The following is an 18835-nucleotide window of genomic DNA, read 5'->3' on the forward strand; positions in this document are numbered from 1 at the left end:
GAGCCCTAATCAGAAGTTAGGCCCTGTGAGGTGTTCTTCCAGATATTCCCCACTGACCAGGAATTTTCAGCTGTACCAGGCCTTTGAACACCTCTACTCAGCCAGCACATGGTGCCAGCTCTCTGCTGGCCTGCCCACGAAGCGGGGACGCTCTCCAAGGAACAAAAACCAATGCATCTTCCAAAAAAACCATGAAAGCCACGTGCAGCATCACCTCCCACCGCAGTCCAGCCTGTCTCCTCGTGCTGTGAGGAGCCCTAGTGTGGTCCTACAACCCCCCAAAATCCCAAAATGTGCGTTTCTCATGGCTCACGCCCTGGACTTTGCTCTGTCAGTGCTCTCTGACTTGGCTGGACCCAAGCCAGCTCGTGGGTGGACACAACACCTACCCCTTGGTTCCCAACCCCGTCACAGGAACAAGGCACGGGAAGGGGTCCCCGGAGCGCACCGGCACAGCTCTCGCATGGGCCTCGGCTGCTCCATGCACGATTCGTAAGGTAAACTGCAAAGGCAAAGTAAATGCAACTTGTTTTATTTGAAGTTGGAATAAATTACAACTGGAAAGCATAATTTATTGCTTTATAAATTGTCTGCTCTCAAAAAGGCATTAATATCAAACAGAAACGAAACAAAGACACATTCGATTAGCAGTTCAGTTCTCTCAAGCTGTATGAACGACTCAGTAGGGTGATTTCACTCCATATACGACTGAAATCTGATCATAGGCTCATAAACTTGGCTTTGACATGCATTATGACAATTCTGACATACTGAGGGGCCTGTGGACGTGTTTGTTCGTTTGCTTTAGGATATCATTTTTATTGCAGTTTTCCCTAAACGTACACCATCGAATACCCAGTCCTTCATTCCTCACTTAAACACAGATCCCACTGGTTTTAAAAAAATCCTTTCAAGATTCTTACGTTTTTCGACTCCTGCAGAAGGAGGGCTTCCGAATCTAAAACACAAAATAGTCTGGTCCCAAAACTAAGAGAAAAACAAACTTTTCCTAGGTTAAAATACTGAAATCCCACATACAGAAAATGCTTGCTTCCATTTTGAAAACTCTAGAAAAAAAAAAAAAATCCCAACATTATCTGCATGAGCTGATGTGGATATTTAATATTTTTATTGTATGGTTACTCCGTGATTGAGACTGGTGTGAGTTTTGCTCAACGCTTTACTTCTTTAGGATGCAGACCCAGCCAAGCCCAGTCTGCCCTGAGTGCTGGGGCATGAGAGGCTGCCCCGGGAGGCTGCAGACACCCAACACTATGCCACATCCATTCTGAGAGTGGGATCTGCCTAGCTCCTGCTAGATGCACCATTTAGGAGAGCCACGATGTCGCCTCCTTGGCTTCCCAGGGAGCCACAGCTCCTGGAAGCCAGAAAGAGAACAGACACTGATGGCTAACTCTCCTTGTACCAAGAAAAAGGATTCCACCGAGGCATCCTGCCCTGCTCTGGCCCTCTCTGGGAGCACTGCAACAGCCCCATGCTCCCTCGATGCTGGCTGCAGAAGAGCATCAACCTGAGCAATTCCCTGAGCGGGGAGCCTGCACTTCTGCTCTTGCTTCCCTGGCCATGTCTCAAGCAGCACAAAGAGAGCTGCCCTCGATCACACCAGAGGCAAAACTCTCTAAAAACAGAACCAGAGGCTCCTGTCTCAGTTGGCATTTGGAACAAGCCAGACGTTTGCAGAGCAAATCTCCAGGGCAGCTTCTCTTCAAACCACAAAACTGACTTTAAGAAGAATGAATCACCAGCACGGAAAATCCTTCTAAAACTGGCTTGGTATTACTCAGGCAAATCCTATTTAGGGAAGGGTTTTATTTTCCTATCAGCACTCTCATGTTCTTTTCATGCCTGCAAACAGCAGAGCGGGACGCTGGGTTATTTTACACCCTATTACTGAATGGGGACGGCCAAGTCTATCACTGGATCCAAAAAACACATAGCAAACTCAAAGCAAAATACTATCACATTGATTCTAGTGCAATTCCAGTTTCCATTAAAATTTCATCAGTCATGATGTACATTTTATGCAGAACTTCATTAAAAAACAAACACCACCACCAACAAAAACTTTCTCCTTCTAAGCAGTGCCCTCAGAAGTTTTTGTTTTGTTTTTGTTGGGCCAGAACAGATGGCAGCTGGATCTCTGCGAGGCGATAAAGCAGATTTTGGGGTGCTGTGCTCACCAGTAACAGCTCCCAAGCAGTCAAGTGCCGTGGTGCTGAGCTTCGGTGGGGGGCTGGGAGCTGTAACTGGGAGCTATGCCCAACCAGGCCGATCGTTCGGTGCTCCTCAGTGTCCTCCTCATTTGGGGACGGGACAACCCTGCTTTAGCTCCCAGCCACACAGTAAAGTGCATAACAGTCGTTCCCCTTCCTCCACCTCAGCTCCTGCTTCGGGAGGACCTTTTGGAGAAGTGGTTTTGTGGCCGGGTTGTGCTAGCACAAAGGTATGCACAAAGGCAAGGGCAGGCACACGGCACGCACCTGATGCGAGAAACATAACTCAGAAACACGCAGGGCTTAAAATCATCAGTCATCTTCATGAACAGATTCTTGGCTGACTTCTTTCCTCAGCAGTTACAAATTTGTCTTTGAAGATGAGAGGGAGGAAAGCTAGCCTGCAGGGGGAGGGACAAGCAGAGACACTCGCAGATTAAAACGCACGCACAAGTCATCCACCACACCGCTGACCTGTGCTTTGTGCTTCACCTGTACTTTGCAGCACAACACCTTATTATTTGAACCTTAATTCCTCATCCCTTTCAGAGGTTCCCAGGAGCACTCCTTTCCGTGTCAGTGAGATGTCCTAGGGCACTCTGCAGAGAAAACTAATGAGAGCTGTCACCAGAACAAGTACAGGGTTGCATTCAAGCCACAGACTCCGGAGGAGCAGGACAGAGACCAAACTTATTCCAGGTTCTGGTGCAAGAGCCACAGGGGAACAGCCAAAGCAGCAAGTCTAGCACGCACAGTGAGAAGGAAGACAGCCTACTCTGAGATGTGGCTCCTGCTCTCCTATCTTTATTTCTAGTTCACTGAGTTTGGCCTCCAGCAAGGCACTCAGGCCAGCTCTGAGGTCTCAGGGAGTTTCAGTTCGGAGCCCTCCCGACTGACCGGGGACACCGCAGTAGCTGGCACATCCTGGGAGCAAACCTGGAAGCAGAGCTGTAACCGCTGTGCTCTCTTGCTTGCCCACAGGGAGCACGGTGCTCACCCACTCTAACAAAACATGGCAGGCAGCAATTAGTGGTTATAAAATGTTCTAGCTTTTCACAGCCCTTTGTAAGTGCCGAGCGTTTTAAGTGGCATGCCTGAGAATTCAGTGTAGGGTTAGAAGCCACCGTTCTCCTCTCCTGCAGCCCTTCCCATCACAAAGTGTCTCAGTGTCTATGCTGCGATTTTACCAACAGAGGAGCTGGGTCAGAGTTCCAGTGGCTGGATCAGGCTCCTGAAGCAGACGAAAGACTTAGTCAAGCCAAACAAAGTCTCCTGATGCCAGGCTCAGTGCTACATCCCCTCCCCGAGAGGTTATGAACAGGATACAAATAATTCCCCGAAGGATCTGATGCATCACCAAGGGCAAAGAGCCTCCGAAGCTGTGCACAACAGCATCAAGTACAGCACCTGTATGTTACATATTCAGCTCCATCCCTCTTTCCCTTGTCACAAGGGCAGTCAGTTGCTCAGACAATCACCTTCTGGTCAGCCTCTTACGTTATTTCCTACGGAAACGCGGGTAAAGGTGTGTATGCGACTCAGTAGTAGAACAGGAGTTTTGTTTTACACAGGCTGGAAGAATGCTTCTTATACCCAAGTGAGACTTTTGCATGCACTCACCCAGAAGCTGCCTCTGCCGTGCTCCATGCCTGAGCTTCATGCCAGGTTCGCCCTGCGTAGCAGGCATATCATACGCACACAGTGACCTGGTACAAGAGCACATTCTGCAGGCCAGGTCTCAGGCCAAAACTCACCTACAAGACCTAAGAGTGTTGGTAGCTCTTTGCAGTGAATTGAGCTTTCACTAGGAATTAACATAAGCTGCGAGGACTAATCTCATACTCTGTGCACTTGCTTATTTTCTTTTCACAGTTCCACCGCGTTCTTCCTTAATACTAAAATGCTGAAGTCTTACGTAGCATTCAGAGCATTATTTTTTGCTGGCTGTGTTTCTCTATGCTCTAAGCCTCTAGCACAATGCATGCAAAGGATAATGTCTGAACTTGTAATGCTTTTAACTAAAAAAATACTTTTAAAAACATAAAACATAAATTATTTATTCCTCTTTGTCCATTTTTTTAAGCACTGAGTCTTCTCCCAGCATTTTACACAGTTCGTTCAGTCTCTGCTGCATTTTGGGAATTCCTGCAAGCTGGGACTCCAGTCTCTGTTTCTCCTCACTCAGCGACAGACGGACGGCCGTGTTCAGCTGCTCGAAGCGCCAGCCTCCTTGTCCATCAAACTGCAGCAAGTGACTGTGGTACTTCCTGCGTCAGAAATCAGAACATCAGTAATTTTGCACACACGTTTTTGCACACAGTTTGGGTGTCTGTGTCTGTTTTCAGTGGTGTCACTCAGGAAGATGAGTGTTGTCCAGTCCTGGATCACTGGTAAGACTTTCACAAGCTTTTCAGTGACTCATAAACCCAGGGCGCTCTCCTATAAGGGGTTTGGGTATTTCAAAGCCTGTCACCAGGACTTCCCTAGGCCTTCACCTCCAGTGACATTACAGATATCTGATCATAACCCCTGACCAACACTCCTCCCAGCTGCAGTCTGTTGCACACACAAATAATACCTTCTCTTCAGAGTAAGGAAAGGGAACGTGTGCCCCAGTGCATTCAGGCATGATGCACCTGATGCTACTGATAAAAGCAGCTTGTTCAAATTACACCCCAGTTTGTTCCCCTTCATTTTATAAGGTTGGGTAAATAAACCTCCAGTCCTAAAATACTGCAAGGAGCCAAATTAAAGTCTGTGTAAGAGTCACAGATCTTTTGTGTGTCAGGGTGTGTGCACTAAAAATATTCAAAGGTGTACGTGTGTGTGGAGTTTGCCAAGACCTGACAGGACATTTATCAGGAGGTGCAAGAGTTCCCTCAGAGCTGCTGTTACGGCTGTGTAATTTATCACTATAAATTATAGAAGATGAAACATGTCACAAAACAGTGATTAGAAATTCCATCCGGGGAATGTGACAGTTTAATAAACTCAATAGCTTATGACATGAGGCTCAAAAGAGATTCAACTTCAGGCTTACATTCACCCCTTCTTTCATATTATTCTTTGTGACACGAAATGCTTAAACCGTCCCTCTATTTTTTCACCCATAAAAAATAAAACAAAAAGAAAATCAGGAAGCTAAGATAGATGACTGAGACATCTAATTGCTGTGGTACAGGAAGGTAGCCAATATTTTGAATAAAAGAGCAAACAGTGCCTGGTATAATCATAAGGAGAAAGCAACATGCAGCCCTGATCTTTGTCTATACAGTGCAGTCCCTATGGAAGCATACCTGATGAAAGGCATTTGATGTTTATTTCTGAATACTCAGCACTTGTTTTTTACTTCTCCAGAACAAAGCCATCACATCCTATCTATCCACCTGCTTTTATCAATTCTTGATCCCCATAAGTTACCAGATTTCTGGTAATTTCATTAATACTGTGAAGGCTGCAAACCTTCCTGAACAGCATTAATACTAGAAAACAAGAAATGTCCATGGGAAACTGAACTCAAAGGTCATTCTCACAAGCTCTTTGGCAGAATTTCCCTCTGCATCATCACTATTTGTAGGTGAGATGCTCTCAAATACCTATATTCTTGAGCAGTGGTTTGAAATAATGCCAACTTCAAAAAATTTAAAATTAAAAAACCTTTTATTTTTAAGTATAGTTTAAATCATTTTAAAAATATGTGTCTGTATTATTTTATTTTTCCTATCAGAACACCAATTTTTTCTTAAAATTCGGGTTCTGATCCAATTTTGTCATCAGCTTAAAAAAGCAAACAACCTGACTCTAGTACAGACCAAGGACTTCAGAACAAATAGCCTCTGCTAATGTCAGCTTACACCATCTCATCTCCTTTTGCCCTTTAAGTATTTGGTTGTTTTATGTATTCATCAACTGTATTTACTTCCTTTGAGGGACTTGTCCATAATTAGCATCATCTCACTAGAACGATTTTTCTCAGAATTCTAGTGTTTATTGTTTGTTTTTGTTTTTTTTTAATAGACAATCAAACTTTGAAAGCTCATGGGCCCTACAGATACAGGACATGACTGAAGTTATGTCATATTTTTGACACAGTTTTTATACGACATAAGTTTTAATATGGATGCATCGATTCCTCTGAAAGAACAAAGTGTAGGTGATTCACTTGCCATGTTCCCCATCTTCTCCCAAGCATTCCCCCAGACAGCTCATGGATCTCGTCATCTTTATAGAATAATCTGGTGAGAGGTATTCTGGCTGTGGTGTAGTGGACTAATTAACTGCCCCTTAGCTACCTGCATGTTGCTATTTATAGTTAATAACTGCCACACATTTAAAAAAAATTAGAAAGAGGAATAATGTATGTGTCAAAAAATGAAAGAAATCAATGTTAAATGCATTTACATTGCTATTATTTTAGACAGGTTACCTTAAAAAGTGCAGTAGCTATTGATTAAACAACTGTCCTAGTTCATAGAACAAAGGCCAATCTACGTCTGCAGAAGGCTAAAAGCAAGGACCATGACAAATTCTTGGAGATACTTACCAAAGAGAAGGTCTGTGTGTTATAGAAAGCAGGGATATCCCAGCGGCTTTCGCAGCTTGGAATATTTTTCCTTCAACATCAATGCTTACCGCGCTTGTGCATTCATCCAGCAGTGCATATTTTGGCCTTGCAAAAGTAAATAAAGAATGTAAGTCATCTACGTTTTGGACAATATTCCCACATACGATGTTTAATTCAGAGGACAAGAAGAAGCAGAGAGCTGTTTTTTACAAGCCAGCTGCCCCTCATTTGCAGCTGGAAGCTGCCTAGCACCAACTCCAAGTTCCCAAGCATTTTTTAGGTGCAGACGTGGCTTCCAGGAAAAATGAGTTTTATTTCCTGGTCCCTGTGAGCACACAGCGATCTAACTGCTGTGCCCCAGTTTGACCTGGTGTTACTTCGTTCTGTCAACAAGGCATGCTGTAACTACAGGCAGCTCGGAAAGTTTCTGTTCACTGCTGGGTATGGACTGGGCTGCCTCTGCAGGGTTTGCAGTCTCCAAAATTAAAAAAAACAATGTGGAGCTTGGCTTTCCAACTCCCGTAGCCTCTAAAGCAGTCATCAGACTGCTGCAATATTTGTAAGACAGATGTTGGGAAGGCATTTGTGCCCGATTAGATGCAGAAAAGAACATGCAGAAAATGTTACGCTACATTTCCAAAAGCAAATTTTAATTAAGAAGCATTGTCCAAACTAAAAGCAGAGATTATATGAGCAAATGACAAGGTCTGCAGTCCTACACAGCAGTCTAGCAGTAGGGCACACTGCATGGAAATCTCCATCTACAAATGCTCAAACTATTACAGCAGACCTCCAAAACTCTTCCTCGTTTTCAAATATTATTTAAATAACAAACCCAAATGCTTACTTATGATAAAACATGCGAGCCATGCCCATCCTTTGTTTTTCTCCTCCTGATAAGACATCTTTCCAGTCCATGACGGCATCCCAGCCTTACAAAAAATGCAAACAAAACATGTCAGGACAACGTGAGCTGATGAAGGAAATACACCTTTACTTGCAACATCTCTGCAATCCCCAACCAAAATCATGAAGAGCACTTCCATTGCAGGAGAGACCTTCAGGGTTCTGGATCACTTCAGAAATACTTCAGTGCTTTTCCACTGGCACTCAGTTGGAAAAATGTCACAAATACTATGCCAACTTTGAAAGAGGAATTTAACTTTCTCCATCGTATGTTTACTGTTCACTTACCATCTCTGTGAAGAAACATCTCTGACCTGTGTGTAACTAACCATTTCTCTGTCACGTGTGTTTTATGGAACCATTTGCTATACCTCCTTGAAAGGAAAGCAGATTTGAGTGGAAATTTAAAAACAAGTTCAGCATGTAGAGAGAAAAAAAAATCCATAAACAGCAGCATCAGATGACAATGTTTAGTGCCTGACTCCTCTCACTGCTGTGAGTCAGCAAACTCGAGAGAAGCACAGATGCAGACCCAGGGCTGCATTCTGTGTGCCCAGACAAGTAGCTAATGCACAAACCCGTGCATGCAGACAGGAGGCTTTTACATACAAACTTCCTGCTACCTTGTATTTAGAAGTGACTCACAGCCGTATAGCACTGGGTGTTATTATTTAATATTCTGCAGGCCTCCAGCTGACTTTTATCTTATCACTGTCAGCTGCATGCAGCAGGATGGGGATGTGTTGTTGTATCTGCAGACTTACAGGGGGCTTGTGAATTATAAAGTAGTGTCAAGATTTTTTTTATAAACGTGTACATAGATTTAAAAAGCACACGTGTGCATCAGAAATACGTCACCTTTACCGATCCTACAGTGTTTCCTTAGTTTCCTTTCATTTCTTGCTTAAGGATCCCAGTGCTTCCCAGCACCTGGCTCCCAGCAGAGAGGGAGCTGTGTAATGCTCAACTGGATCGCCACCCAGATCAGCTCTGGGACAGGGGACAGATGCACACAAGCTGTTTCTGATGATCAGTCCCAGATCAGTCCCTCACGAAAGCCACAGAAACAGCTACACTTCTGAAGGTGACATTTGAACTGCTGTTTATGTTTGCTGATGTTAAAGCTGAGAATATCGATGATCTCCAGGGCTGAGTTGTGATGGGAGCTCTGGATCTGAGCTAGGCTGTGGGTGGGTGTGCTCGTGTGCCCATGGAAGCGGCTCCTCTGCTCAGATCAGCTGCTTTATGAGTAATGGACAGAGAGAGAAGGAGGTTCGTGGAAAGGCTGCAAAATGGGAAGGAAATCATAGAATCACAGAAGCATTAAGGTTGGAAAGGCCCTCCAAGATCTTCTGGTCCAACCATCACCCTGCTGCCAATGTCTCCCACTAAACCATGTCCCTAAGCCAGCAAACCCATTCTCTGATTTTCCTGAAGGGGTAAGAGCTAGCCTCAGCTCACCAGGATACAGCATTTCTGGGGTCACTTCAACTTATATTCTGACTTAATATTAGTATCTTGCCTCCTGCTACCTCGCTCCCTCTCTCAACTTCCCTGCTCACCCCTTGGAATGTCTTAAACAATAGACAAGGAAGGATCCATTTTCACATCATCCCTTTGCCATTTCAAAAATTATTTTCTAACGTCTGAGCTATTTCCTCTGAACACTTAAGGCAATCTCACTCCCAATAAACTAACTTCCTACTGTGCATTAACAATAATGCATCTGCTTGTTTCTCTTTCCTTGCTGCTGGCATGGAGCAGGTCACGAAAGGACCTTAGCGTTCCAAAACCATCAGCCAAGTCAGGGGCTTTCAGCACCTACAGCTACAGCCGTTTTACAAATAAAGAGAAGAAACGGCTTGTCCATGAACGCAGCACAACACTCTCAGAGGTACCAGCATAATCCTGGCTTTCAGAGCCCAAATTCCTCACCAGGCTCCTTGGTACACACAGCCTTTGACTGCACATGATACGATGCAGATGCGATGAACAATAGATGCCACAGAAACGCCTTCTGCAACCAGGAAGACAAATAACACACGCAGTGTGCTGGGGCAGAGCACTGGTGACAGAAACACACACAGCTGTCAGCAGAAATCAGCGATAGCCTCATGACAGCAGCAGCTTGTTTTCTTGCAGGGTTTCTTTTACAATTCTTTTTCCTAAGTTTTCTGAAGGAAAAACAAACACAAAAAAAAGCTAAATTTGACTTTAAAAAAAGGATTACATCTGGGGTCTGTAGCGCCATGCATCCTGCATCCTTGTCCATCATTGCACTTACATGCCAGACAACATCCAGATGCCAAATAAAAAGAAAGAAGTTAAAAAGCTCCGTTTCCCAATTTATCATTTTCCAATGCAGCTCAACAGACATGGGCTGGAGGATGGTAGCAAGACAGGACAGAGGCCACAGCAGCAAACTACAGCCAGGGAGCCCACTCCTGATGAACAAAGAGACAATCAATGGCATGAGGCCCAGCTCAGCGTGGCACTGCAGGGATTTGTGGCTCTTTCAGAGCCACTGGAAAAGCCAGCAGAGCACGCCAGAGTTGCTGTCCGTGGCATTAACAAAAGCAAATCCAGGGCTGAAATGATCAGATGGAAAAATCTCGGCGAGAGGAAATGTGCTTGTCAGTGTGCTTATACGTGGCTTAGCATAATGGCTCCCTGGACAAGACCCAGAGGAATGACAAATGTGCAAAATAATGAGGAATAATTATAATCTGGGGTGCTGAGAAACCATAAACAGGTCGAACCCGTTCAGTAATGTCATCAGCCCTGAGCGGGCAGGCCTGGTCCTGTATCCAGCAAGCTGCTACACGCACTCACGGCTTCCCCCATGTGACAGGCTGCCACGAGCCTATGGCTCCAGCGCTGTTGACACTCGCTAAATATATGCAGATTTTCACAGCAGGTCAAAAAAGACATTTTATGGATACCTACTGTAGATCTCCGTAATATTCTTCAGACTTCTGGATGTGCCTTTTCTTCACCCATGCTGCATATAACCTTGTTTTCCTCATTTTGCTAGCAACTTTGCAGGTATTGATGGGGCACCTTACTGAATGCATTACTGAATGGCATTAATATCATGCACGCAAGTTTCTTCGGGATGACTCACTGCACCGATTACAATACAAGGTAATCTTAAATCATCAGCATCACCCCGCTCAAGCTTCTGCCAAGTTTTCTAGTATTTTACATGAGGACAAAGTTAAGGAGTGCAGACAGGCTGGAGGGCAAAGGTAGGCAGGGGAATGGCATTCCTCTAAACACCGCTGTGGGATTCTGCAGGAAGGGCATCCTGGCCCCTGCTGCAAGGGGGGCTGCTGCCACGGGAATTGCACCAGATTTATGTAGGGCTTGGGCTCAGCAACGTCAGGAGTGGTGGTGTTGTGGGGGTGGTACTGTCGGTGGGGTTTCTGTTTGCTTGGTTTGGTTTTGGTGCATTCAGCTGCTACGGATTAAAAAAGGTTTCGTAAGGGTAACACTGAACATAAATGCCAAATTGGCCTCTTTATTCTTCTGACTATTCTACTTACTTCTAATTGGGTCAAGCCTTATTGCTGCAAAAAAATGGGAATTTATGCCGTTGGCAGCGAGAATAATATCAGGCTTTTTTTTTTTGGCCACTTTACCCTTGGATTTTGGTGACCCTTCAACTGATGCAATGTGCAAATAACTCAGCCAAAGACAATGAAGTCACTCCAGGACAAACACATTCAGAGCCAGAGCTGTGTAATGCTGGCTCCATCTGCCTTTTCCTAACTGCCCACAGGGAGCAGACTTGCACAAAACTGTACAGCGTGGTATTATATGTGTGTGGCATTCGTGGTCAATTAAAGCAACGGGGCCGTGCCCTGCGGACCTACTAGTCTGGTAGAGGCACAGCACTGCAGGGGATAGGTGAAAGGGGAAGAGACAGAAAGGCTATGGAGGTGAAGAGGATCTAAAGAAAAAGGATTGAGGAATTATGTTTTGTTTCTGTAACTAGGTGATTGATAGACAGCTCCATTCTTGGATCTGTTTATGGAAACTGGTTGAAAACAGCATTGATGTATTGCATATATACCCAAGAATATGGATAACTAAAATTGGTTTTGTTGCTGGCTTTTTTTTTTTTCTTTCTTCCAGATGCTGCACATTCACAAAATGTGCACAATACGAAAACAGAAACTCACTGGGAATTTTTCAGCAAAACTTTTTCCTATTGGGCAGCATTGTTTTTTGTCAACCATCAAAGCAGTTTGCCAAAAAAAAAAAGAAAAAAAAAGAAAAAAAAAAAAGAGACTATTTGGGGTAAATCCTTTGTTCTGCAAGCTTTACATAGGACTTTTCATTATTTTGCAAACAAAACATTCAATTTCTAATAGAAATAATTTTAGTTTAAAAATCTAATTTTAAGTAAAAGACTGAAATAAAAAATAATAAAAATAAAACAGCTCTGTATAAACAAAAAAAAAATAATCAATTGTTCACTCTCAAGAAACGTTTCTCTGGCTTGCTAGTTCAAAACCCTGAATACAAGCCTTTGACCCAGACGGGGGGAGCTCTGAAGAATACCTAAGTATATGAAATCCGTGTAACGTGTCGAATCATATGTCACAGATTTCCTGTCTCTCCTCCCTTTGCACTGCAAATGCCCATGGAGAAAAGTGACTAAGTAAGTGTATTATGGTCTTAAAAACTTCCTGGTATGTGGTAATCTCTCCCTCTGTTTTCCGGCTTTGCCCACTTGTGTCCTTTTAGATTGCAGTCTAAGAAAGTTTTTGTAACATTTGTTTCTGCCAACTTTTGCACAGTGCTCCCTTATCCTGACTGCAGCTTTGATACAGTACCAATGAACGTTAACACTGTCCTCTTTATAGATTGCTTCCTAAGTCTCACTTGTGCAGTTAGACAAGCAGAAGAGCAAGAATGGGGTCAGCAATAATTATTACTGTCCTTTGGCACAGACGGTGGAGCAAGACTGATCCAAACCTGGGTTTTGAGCTTGGCAGCTCAGAAAACCAACCCGAGGCACTGGCATCTGAGAGGTGGAGCCCAGTAACTGCCCCATCAACGCTTACATGCTCCAGCTGCAGGGTCACAAACCACAGCGATGTGCCTTCAGAGACCACTAGGGATATGGTTTTGGCTGCTGAGGACCACGTGCTGTTCAGTACGCCTACAAGTACCAACAGGCCATGAACGCACACTCCGCCATGGCTTCCTGCCACTTACATCTTAACTGCTTCTCCTCGTCCAGCTCCCCATGCTAGCACATCTGCTCATTCTGCAATCTGTACACCCCACGTAGAGAAGTGAATGACTCAGGGATACTAACTAATAGCTCTAATGTCAGTGCAGTGAGTACAGGCCTTCTCTGCAATTATTCCAATCACTGCGTTTAGTTCCCTGCCCCTTTTTTCAATCCCTGTGTCACAGTATCAGACTTGAATAACAACAAGAATTAGCACGATGACAGATTTTTATGTTCTACTGTATCTTGAGGGTCAACAGTCATTATTACTTTCTTAACTAAGAAGCATTAACCCACGACAAGATAAGAGTCTATCAACACAGCTGTGAGGTGGAGAACTATCTGTAGTCATACAATTGCTGCTGTAAATGATTACTACTCCCCACTCTAAAATCCAGTACACCTTCTGCCTTTTGAACAGACCAAGAGGCTGCCACGCAGGAATGGGAATTTAGACGTTGCCTTGGGACTCTCACTGGCTGAGGCACTACTCAGTCATCACAATGATCCTGAGAGACTCCAAGCACACGTTACAAGGCAATGCACCCAAATGACTCTCTCAAAAAGGAGCACTGATGATTGGCAGAGTACATCACTGGTAGGGTACATCCAGCACTTCCAATGCCACCTCCCTGGAGGGGTTTGGAGAGCCTCCTTCTTCCCTCTAAATGGTACCAACTTTGTCCTATGTTTGTTTTAAAAGTGTAATGTTGGGGGTGAGGGGATTCAAACTAGATACTAGTGGCTGCTAGTGTGAACAACAGGAAGAAAATTAATGCTGTGCTGAGGGAAAGAAAAGCCATGAAAAGCTTCAGCAGAAGCCTTTAGCATTTCAACTTTTACTGTACTGGTGTATTTACACTGTCTCCTCTTTTGCACAGTTGGTGTAGTCAGTGACACTACAAGGTTTTAGGACACAACATTTTCTACAAATATGAAAGGAGATCTCATAATACCATGAAACGACTGGACTTTACAACAGAACAAGAACATTCAGCTGGGCATGGATTTGCTGCAGAGGAAAGGAGCAATTTAGCTCCTCTCCCTCCATTAGCAGCAACATGAAGTTGTGCAGCTCCCACAAACACAGGTCTGGATCCAGCTTTGCGTGTTCAATAAGTAAAAGTCAGTCTCACTAACACACACACACAAATAATGGATTTTGTGAAGCTTTTTACAAAAATAAGCAGTTTACCTCCTTCTCTTTGAACTATGTGGTACAGATGAACCATTTGCAGGATACACTCCAGATCCTGATCCTGGTAGCCTTTCTCATGCATGTCTTCCACGGAGTCTGGATAGATGACCTGATCACGTAGCGTTCCAATGGACATATAGGGCCTGTGAAACAATACAGAGAAACTGGCAATCCAGAGCTGGCTCCAGGTGAGTGCATCTTGCTGACAATCTGTGAGTACAGTATAATGCTTTAAGCACCTAAAATTGGATTTATCTGTGGTTGCATCGTGGGTGAATGTTTTCCTAAACTTACCTTAGGGACAACACATTGTTTACATAACAGCAGATTACAACATAGCAATATGGGTATTACTACCACAAAAACAAAATGACAGAATAAAAATCTACCTCAGAGCCCTTTTTGAAGGTTTTTATTTGCAATCAGGAGCTTCTTCTGAACCTCCACATTCCCTGACCTGGCAATCTCATCTGTCTTACTAAGATAAGCTGTCTCCACTTTGGAGCCAGGGCCTCAGTCACAGCCCAGTCCCTGAACCATGGGCAGTTTTCGCGTTTTGGGCTGTGCACAGCCCCTGGTACAGCCCAGGCCCGAAAAATTCTCCTAGTCTCTAAACAAAGTCATCCTGAAGAACAGTTTTACAGCTATTTAGATGGTATCAGGCCAACCAGGCTAGGATAGCAAAGGCACCCTAAGACACCAGCTGCCTCCCACCCATGTATGACACCACTTGGTGAGCCTCACTCACAGGCCAACGGAGCACATGCAGGACCTCTGACACAGCTTTTGTTTTAGTTTTCATTATTTCCTAATTAGTAAGGGAAAGAAATACACAAATGCCAACAGTAAGTGTGAAAATAGCCCTATCTATTTCAAGTGATCCAAATCCAGCTTCAGTTTCCAAAGGCCAGGCCTGTTTGCACAAAACATAAAGGCCCCGTGTTGGTAATTCCTGTTTTCACCTGCCCCATCCAGTCACAAACACGGTCAGTGACTGTGGCACCATGTTGTACCATGTCACCATGTATCAACCATGTTGGTGCAGTGAGTGGCCTGGATACTTTGTGAGGACTCACTGTAAGTCCTGGAGCTGATGTGACTGAAGCAGTTGAGGTACGTTAGGCCAAAATTTGGGCTAGCCTAGGGAACTCTAATGCCTCCTGATAAAATGTTGGTTTATGTACTCTGAGGGATCATTTTAGCAATCAGGCCGAGGATTGCTGGCCCTGGCAGCAAGATGAGGTGGCACCGCAGAAGATTGCCCTTGCAGCTTCTATCAGCCACCAGAACACTGAAAAGCAGCTGGAAAATCATGAAAACCATGAAAATCATGGCCCAGTGGACTGGAGGAAGAACATTCTGTAATGAGCTGTACAGGCAGCTCCGTCAGCCCTGAAGGAAAGGGCTCAGATGTCCACAGTCCTGGGAAGTCACCTGAGCTCCACGTGCTGATACAAACTGGCTTGTAGAGTGGTTAGCCAGAGTACATAAAGAGCCTGAGACACGGGTATCTGACCATCTCTTCTCCTATGGTGTTCCAAGGATTTCTTGTGAAGGACAACTATTCATCCTGTCTCGGAAGCTGGAAACACCCCAGGAATGATTTGTAGGGTTTTGAGTTAAGAGGGGAAGGTCAGAGCTGAAGAACAGTCAGGCTTAAGACCCCATCTTGCTTTTGGTACCAGGAGTTAAACTAATTCCCTCGAGGTTCATCTGCCAAAATAACACTCATCTTACTAAAGCTGTGGTGCCCAGAGATGACGACATGGAGGAGGAGATTGGGCCAGCAACGAGGAATCTTTCAGGCAGCTTGCTCTTGCCACAGAGAACAGAGACTGTTGTTTGTGCTGCAGACACAGTCTGTACCCACCTGTAGTCATGCTGCTTCCACCACCAGCTGGCTGAGGGTGGGAAGAGCAGGGAATCTGAACTGCTCACAGACATATGATCATGTCTCTGCTGCAGGCAGGATGGAGCAAAACCAGAACCACAAGTCAGGTACTGGCTCTGGTGCTCCTCTTTGCTCTGTCTGTTCTGCTTTGGGGTTAGTGAGCTGCTGTACGAACACCAAGAGCAGTGAACCATTTGTATTAATGGAGACACTGCAAGACCTTAACTATAAACATGTAACTTAATGAAGTAACGATAACAATACTTTTCCACAGTGCTGTCCAAAAAAATCAACAAAAGTCTTTACTTATTGCACAGAATCCCAGAATCATTATTGTATGCAGAAATATGCATATGGAGAAATCACTTCATTTGCTCCAGACTGCTGCCATCTCTGGGACAGAAGACAGCAATTCCACCTCGGCTCAGAAAAGTTTAGATGTAGATGAAGGATGTGCATAAGGCTGTGTAATTTACGTGAAGCTGCAGGAGAGAGCAAGGAGGACAGAGTTACCTGTCATATAATTTGTCTGGGGATTAACACCTTACCCTGGTGAAGTATGACCCTATAATGACTAGCAGCTGAGATTTAACCTCCAACACAAGCAGGAAGGCAGTGCTCAGAAGCACCACACTAGGACGCTCGCTCCTGTGCTGTTTATTGAGTCAGCAGCACCGCTTCCTGGTACAACTGGATTTTCCTTGTGGCCTCCCATCTAAACGCACCAGTACTACCAGGATCACTTCTCCCCACCTAGTCTGTAAAACTGAAAGAAAAGCCCAGCCTGCAGTGGAATAGCAAAATCCATCAATTACTAACTAAGTAAAAGAAAAATGGTTTGTGGCTATGGGTCTGTCCCTGGAAGTGGGAGAGCAAGCTCTGCTTCCCCCACCTCAGAGGGAACCACTCACATCCCTGAGGGCACAATTCATCTTTCTTGGCATCTAGTTCAGGGCTGCGACTCTTGACAACAAAGAGAGGCAGCTCTGCGGTTGATTTATCCCAATTATTTTAGGGTGGGGATGAATTTCATCCTGGGGTTGTCTTTCTTCCTCAGTGGGGAGACAGTGCTTACAACTAGCTTAGGTAACTACCTTCTGAGCGTCTAGTTAGATGAGGTTAATCTCATACCAAACCCGACTTCTCTACCCATAACTTGAAGACAATAACCTCCTTACCTACCCATGGATGCCACAAAGCCTGTTAAAAGTCAGATGTTATTATAATCGAGTCTACACGTGTGTGATAGCTACATATAGCAGACGTCTGTGTGATAGCTACATATAGCAGAAGTCTGAGAAACTGGATACAGAAGGAGTGAAGTCTTGTCTTTGCTGGTAAGCTCCTTGTTAAAATATTGTCTTCATTAAATTTTTAGCAGTTCAAACAACAAAACCAGTCTTTTTGTCCTGAAGTTCTCCTCCAGTTTAATCACTGTTCATAATTGATTTCTTACGAAGTCTTCCCTTTCAGACAGTGTCTGGGTATCCAGCTCAAAGAAAGCATTCTTTAGACTCCAAAAGGCACTTCTGTGCTGTGTGGGGTCACGTCTTTGACAGTAATAGCTCTGCAATTGCTATCTTTCTTTTCTCTCTGACAAGAGAGCTGGTTTTGAGAGAGGATTTAAGCCCAGTAACTCTTTTTTAGAACTTTGGTGTCAAAAGTTCAGAAAGCTGAGAAAATGTATTGATTTTTTCCTGTTTTTCTGGAATTTCAAGGTATTTATTGGAAGAGGCAATTCTAGATCCTACAAACGGACCTTCTTTAGCCAGTTTGATGGTTTTATTGCATCAAAAATACCAGTTTGGTGCACTTAAATTCCTAGTAACGAGCTGTCATTCCCAAGGGTTAGGAATTCTCCCTTGGAGCACAGGCTTGAAAGAAAGATAATCCCAACACATACTGCAATCTGAAGCCTGTAGTGTGAACGATTCCCCAGTGCCCTCTTAACACATGACATTGTGTATGACACTGACAAAATACTAGAGAAATATAATAGGGAGGATGGAGATGTATTCAAAAGTTATTTTGGTCTTCTACACAATATAAACTCTACTGACAAAACTTCTAACCTGTTCTGACATCCATAATGCTTTAAAGAATTATAGTAACTAATCAATATACACTTTGAAAGTCTATAAAGCAATCTGAATGGGTCCCAGACCTAATTATAAGCACCCTGAAATAAATAAGGGACTGAAAATACATCTCAATTAAGTGGCTGGCGTCAGAAGTTAAGGGATTAGTCCAATGTAAGTGCCCAAGGAACTGCTTCCAGGTACAGTCAGATGATCCTATCTTCCTTGGCATAGACCTTGATTAACATTTTCTACATGGAAGGTGAAGTCTAAAAACATGAGGCTTGTGATTCTGGAACCCATCTCCATGCCACTAAATCAAGACCTAATTTGCCATTTTTGCCAAGTCTGTTTGCAGTTATTACTGCACTGTTATTCAAGTTATGTTGCAAAAGCTCTATCCTCTAGAAAACAACGTGTAATACAGCTATAAATTCTTGGCTGACCTATCTTTTAAGTTTCTGTCTCTGTCTGACAACGTCCCTCCTTAACATACCCAAGGAGGAGAGAGAAAGGGAAACGCTACTCCTGAGATTCTCCATTTCAGCTTGGATTTTCAAAGCAGATTGGGATGGTTTCAGAGTGCAGAGTGACGCTTTTGACACCTAAAGTAAAACACACTCCAAATGTAGGTATACCTATTCAAGAAGATAACACTGGAGCCCAAGCTCCAGCCGTGGAGATGCTTTCCTAGGAAACCTGAAAGATTGTGATGAGCC

The 18835-nt window shown here is 44.1% G+C and overlaps 1 protein-coding gene across 1 annotated transcript in view; it reads right to left on the minus strand.

Moving 5' to 3' along the window:
- Positions 1-522: 522 nt before the first annotated feature.
- ABCD2 (ATP binding cassette subfamily D member 2) overlaps positions 523-18835 on the minus strand; it is a 46327-nt gene continuing 28014 nt past the window's right edge. The window contains exons 7-10 of the mRNA XM_082755334.1: positions 14145-14290; positions 7646-7730; positions 6778-6903; positions 523-4501 (exon numbers count right to left, since the gene is read on the minus strand). Of these exons, the coding sequence (XP_082611460.1) occupies positions 4291-4501; positions 6778-6903; positions 7646-7730; positions 14145-14290 (568 nt within the window). The 3' untranslated portion in view covers positions 523-4290. The remainder of the gene's footprint in view (positions 4502-6777; positions 6904-7645; positions 7731-14144; positions 14291-18835) is intronic.

This window comes from Aythya marila (genome assembly GCF_965140915.1).
Source record: "Aythya marila genome assembly, chromosome: 1".
Lineage (NCBI taxonomy): Eukaryota > Metazoa > Chordata > Aves > Anseriformes > Anatidae > Aythya > Aythya marila.